We start from the raw sequence: 5,592 nt of genomic DNA on the forward strand, positions 1-5,592 counted from the left end.
GGCTTGCCTTTGTCGGAGGGGGCGGAGCTGAGGCCGGACGAGGCGAGGGAGGCGAGGCCAGCGGCGGCATCGGGGGCGTCGTCCATGGCGAGCGGCTGGGAGTGGGAGCGGGCGGAAGGTTTTTGTAAATTGGAGAGAAATGTTGGTTGCTTTGCCAGCGACCGGTGCCCCAGGGGGAGGAGTTGGCACTCGCCGCGCGCGTCCGTCTCGTGTCCACGCCAACGCAAATGAGAGGCAAAATTGGATCGGAAATGGGTCAGCACACAGACGAAAAGTGGACGCGCGTCCGTTTGAATCGACATGTTTGACCGATCTTTTTGTCTGCGGTGACCCAAACCGACATGCGCAGACGAAACAGGTCAGCACATTGACGTTGCTCTTATATGTTGGATGTAAATGCATCGCATTGCATGGGCCAGATACACACCACTCGCCAACCATCGCATCCTCCGTCCGTCCGTCCGTTCGTCCCATGGATTTACGTCCTGCGTTTTGCAAAGATTTCTGAACATTCAAGTGTTTAATGTGATGTGAAGCACACGCACGTAGTGGCAGTAGTAAATAACATGCAGACTCTGGATGTCGTCGTCTTCCGGAGGATCATCAATGAAGCAGCAGCATGCCGAAGCAAAACGGACATCCTATAGACTACTACACTTTTCTGTCTGTCGAGACTGATCAACCGATGATAATTATAGAGTAATCTAATCCACACCTCAAAGAGCTGTTGAGGAAACGGGATATGCAAAGCGAAAAAGGTCAAGATGTGTACTTCCATCTGTTCACTTTTATAAGACCTTGAAGATATTTCGGACAATATGCAAAACAACCCATTTTGTGTTGTCTGAAACGACTTACAAAAGTAAACGGAGGGAGTAGCATAGATAGGTATAGATAGTTCGAGATTCAGATCGTGCGAGCGAGCGAGCAAAGCAGGTGCATCGCATCGAGCGCTCCAACGTTCACATTCCACCACCTCACCGCACTCCCCGACCAGCTCCACTATTTTACCGCTCAGACCGGACACCTCACTCCCCAACGCTCAGACCAGCCAGAGACCGTTCCTCCCTCCGTCCTCGAGCTCGACACCCCACACCTCTCACCTCGCCGCTCACCTGCCAACCAGAAGCACACACGGCCCGCACGGCCAGAGAGTGAAGCGAGCAAGCAGCACAGCGCGAGGAGGAACATGTCCGTGGCGCAAACCTAGCTGCCCATTGCGTACTCTTCCACGGCCGGACGCAGCAATGGTGGCCGGCAGGGTCAAGGCGGCCATGGGCTTCCAGCGCAGCCCGGCCACGCCCAAGACCTCCTCCTCCCGCAAGGCACCGCCACCGCCACCGTCGCAGAGCACCGCCCCCGTCCCGGCGGCGGCGCGGCGGCCCTCGGGCCAGTGCTCGCCCGCGCCGCCCAGCTCGGGGGGCAAGGGCGGCGGCGGCGGCTCCTTCGCGCGCTCCTTCGGGGTCTACTTCCCGCGCTCCTCCGCGCAGGTGCAGCCGGCGCGCGCGGCCACGGCGCCGGACGCCGCCGAGCTCGCCCGCCTCGTCGAGGAGCTGCAGGAGCGCGAGTCCCGCCTGCGCACCGAGCTGCTCGAGCACAAGATCCTCAAGGAGACCGTCGTCATCGTGCCCTTCCTCGAGACCGAGCTCGGCCGGTGCCGGGACGCCATGTCGCGGCTCCAGGCAGAGAACGCACGCCTGCGCGCCGAGCTCGACGCCGCCGTGGCGAATGTCTCCAGTAAAGAGCAGAGGATTGCCGAGATGGAGAGGCGGATGGCGGAGATGGCGAGGCCGCCGCAGCGTGGTGGCGCCGACGATTGCTCGTCGTCGGACGGCTCCACCAAGGCGGGAGGAGGCGACACGGCGGCCAAGCCAGCGAGCAAGCCCGTTCTCCCTCCTCCACCACCACCTCCGCCGCCTCCAATGCGGACACACGCCAAGCCCAAGTCGTACTTCTCCGGCTCGTCCCGCGCCTCGCCGGCCACCTCCTCCTCGTCCGGCTCGTCCACGCCGTCCTGCTCCTCCGACACGGCGGCATCCACGGGCCGCAAGCCGGAGCTCTCCAAGCTGCCCCCGATACCCCCGCCACCGCCGCCGCCGCCCCCACCGTCAATGCCGGCGCGAGCAACCCGGAGCGCGAGCGCGAGCTCGCCGCCGTGGACCTCAAGCGGCGCGGCGCCGGCGCCCCCGCCCCCGCCTCCCCCACCACCCCCTTCTGGCCCGTGCGTGCGGCGCGTCCCGGAGGTCGTCGAGTTCTACCACTCGCTGATGCGGCGCGACTCCAAGAGGGACTGCGGGGGCGGCGCGTGCCCCGAGGCCGGCGGCACGGGCGGCTCCGGCGCCGCGAACGCCCGGGACATGATCGGCGAGATCGAGAACCGCTCCTCGCACCTCATCGCGGTAAGCCCAGCCCAAAATCCACCCAAAACCAAACCCACATTTCAAGCACATTTCCCTCCAGTTTTAATTTCTTTCAAGCACTATAATCATCGTCGTCGCGTTAGACAAAATCCGAAGCCGAAAAATGGTTTCACGAAAACCGACGCGGAGTAGTAGCTGACAAGTGGTGGTTAGATGGGTGGATCAAATCAACCAGTCGCCGGTGAGAGTGGTTGCTTTGCTTTGCACGCGGTGCGGAACAAGAACGCAGCACCAGAAAGCGATCCTCTTTTGGGGCGCGAACTGTGCACGCTCACAGGCACACGGCACACACCAACAGCTGAACAACATACAGATAAATACAGAGGTGAAAAGAGTGGCCTTTTCCATGCATGCTCATCTTTCTCGAGCTCGCCACCCCTCTCACGCACGCGTGTCTTTGTTTGTCTTGGATTTTTTGTGGTTTTTGGAGGAACTCGATAAGATAGGACAATTCGGTTGGGAACAAAAAAGGAGGAGGAAAAAACAATGGCGGCATTGGTTGCAGTGGATCCAGGGCATGGCAAAGGATCCAAAGTTGCTCCTTGTCAGACTGGCTCGTAGGGCCCACGGAGCACGCTGACCGGAGAGAGAGAGAGAGAGAGAGAGAGAGAGAGAGAGACTTTCTTCTTTTTTCAAAAATTATTACCGGTAGTGGCTGTGCTGGAGCGGTCAGCAGCGGCACAGTCTCGTGGACCTGTCTGTCTACTAGCCGTTGGAGCCGGGTGGTGCTGAAGCCTTGACCGTTGCTTGGCGCCATTTTCCTCTTGAGAGCCGCGCGAGGAGAGTTTGAAACTTTGAATTGAAACCAAAACATGTGCTACTGCTCGCTTAAAAGTTCTTGATCATGCTTTTTTAGACTGATCTGCCTCTTGATCATGCTTGGATTGATGGGAGTTATAAATAATTAAGGCTGACGGACTGTTTGGTGTGTGTGTGGGGTTGCAGATCAGGTCGGACGTGGAGAGGCAGGGCGACTTCATCCGCTTCCTCATCAAGGAGGTGGAGGGCGCCGCGTTCGTCGACATCGACGACGTCGTCACCTTCGTCAAGTGGCTCGACGTCGAGCTCTCACGCCTCGTACGTGCTAACCACCCTCCGAGTCCCAAGTTCAGCTATTTTTGTAAAGGGCTAGGTGACTGATGCATTTTCAATTCCAGGTGGATGAACGGGCAGTGCTCAAGCACTTCGACTGGCCGGAGCAGAAGGCGGACGCGCTCCGCGAGGCGGCGTTCGGCTACCGCGACCTCAAGAAGGTCGAGGCGGAGGCCGCATCATTCTGCGACGATCCGCGGCAGCCCTGCGCTTCTGCTCTCAAGAAGATGCAGGCCCTCTTTGAGAAGTAAGCCGTTCTCTTCCTGTTCCTGTCATTCATCTTCTTCTACCTATGAGCAACTGGCCAGCTTCGGCTCTCTGCTTGCTCCTTGTGCTCATCAGTCATGGTTGTCGGCAGGTTGGAGCATGGGGTGTACAGCCTGTCCCGTGTGCGCGACGGCGCCATGAACCGGTACCGCGGGTTCCAGATCCCATGGGAGTGGATGCAGGACACCGGAATTGTCAGTCAGGTAAATTCAGTTATCTAGTAGCACATGACATACAGGCAAACAGACCAATCATTGGAACAAGCATAATTTCTTGTTAGAACCTAGCCCCAGTATAGAATGATGCACTAGGTAGGAAGGTACCAATATAGATCAATCATTTGAATAATATTAGCTATATGGCACATGGTCTTGGCACCAAGAAGCTGCTGATTTTGGCGTATTGAGAATGCTATGGCTTGTGTCGGTGTTCGAATGTAGTGAATTTGTTTTTGCTTTTTGCATGAACTAGTGGCAAATAATGATAGTACCCCCTTCTGAAACTAAGACGCAAATCTGAACACACTGATCGTAATTGTGCTAGTTTTTTCTTTTACTTTATTTACAACCGCCAGAGGAAATTAAACAAAAGGCGAACAAATGGCATCATGCCATATAACTATTGGTCCTAGATACTACATAGTTCTTTATGCAGCAGATGGATTTTTAGTAGGATCGAATATTTTGAGTTGATCCTGGCTATACGCAAGTGTACCCACTACTAGGCTAGTATTCTCATTCATAAACTTTCAGAAAAAATATCCTTTGCATACCTGCTACATGTGCATTGTCTCCATTGAGATTCTGCTCTTAAACTAGGCAATGATCCTGTTCTGCAACTTTGGCTAGGAAAATGTTTATTTTCCTAGGTAGCTCACAACTGGTCTGTGAATTAACTGGATAAAAAGCTTTGTAAGCTGCGCATGAGTAGCAAGTGACAGTCACCACTAGTTTCTCTGAAAAAAATGGCATTCCAGTGACAAGTTGAGTTTTGATGCTGCAGATAAAAATTCAGTCAGTGAAACTAGCAAGGAAGTATCTGAGAAGGGTTTCCTCCGAGCTGGAGGCCACGCAGGGCGGCCCCGACGAAGAAGAGCTCATGCTCCAGGGAGTCCGGTTCGCCTTCAGAGTGCACCAGGTACACCCCATTTTTCTCATACGCTCACTCTATCCCCATACTTGTGCAAGGTATTCAAATTCAACCATGTCGTTTCACACAGTTCGCGGGCGGATTCGACGGCGACACGATGTGGGCCTTCCAGGAGATCAAGGAGAAGGCGAACGTGCTCCAGTCGCAGCGCGATCAGCAGCACCTGCAACAGCAAAGGCTCGCCGCTGGCAGAAGCTGAGACCAGACCTAAGAGTACCATATACCGTTCGTTGTCAGAGGAAAGTTCATATGTTTCCTGTAACGAAAACACTTCACACAATTTATCATGATCAATGAACACTTCTTCGTTCTCACTGAAGTCTCCCAGAGCCGTGTGTTTGCTATAACTCGTGAACACCGGCGAAAGCGCGATCCCGCGTAGATATATATACTCCCTCCGTTTCTAAATATAAGTATTTTTAGAGATTCTAATATGGACACATACGGGGCAGAATGAGTGAATCTACGCTCTAAAATACGTCTATATACTAGCAAGATGCTCGTGCGTTGCACGGAACATCAAGATGCATTTATACGGTAGTTTATTTTACAAAACATCTGTTGTGATTGACCCATGCGAAAGTAATCCCATGTGTAAAAACTACCGATATTTTTCATAGAATATTCAATCCTGCTCCCAAACAAAATTGCATATCCTATGGTT

General features: G+C 54.5%; 1 protein-coding gene across 1 annotated transcript; it reads left to right on the forward strand.

Annotated features, from left to right (window-relative positions):
* The first annotated feature begins 966 nt into the window (after window positions 1-966).
* LOC119349655 (protein CHUP1, chloroplastic-like) lies at window positions 967-5,247 on the forward strand. The gene is made up of 6 exons (XM_037617737.1): window positions 967-2,399; window positions 3,366-3,497; window positions 3,578-3,759; window positions 3,871-3,982; window positions 4,782-4,916; window positions 4,999-5,247. The coding sequence occupies exons 1-6, from the start codon at window positions 1,248-1,250 to the stop codon at window positions 5,125-5,127; spliced, it is 1,842 nt and encodes a 613-aa protein (XP_037473634.1). The 5' UTR covers window positions 967-1,247; the 3' UTR covers window positions 5,128-5,247.
* Window positions 5,248-5,592: the final 345 nt, after the last annotated feature.

This window comes from Triticum dicoccoides, chromosome 1B (genome assembly GCF_002162155.2).
Source record: "Triticum dicoccoides isolate Atlit2015 ecotype Zavitan chromosome 1B, WEW_v2.0, whole genome shotgun sequence".
Taxonomy (NCBI): domain Eukaryota; kingdom Viridiplantae; phylum Streptophyta; class Magnoliopsida; order Poales; family Poaceae; genus Triticum; species Triticum dicoccoides.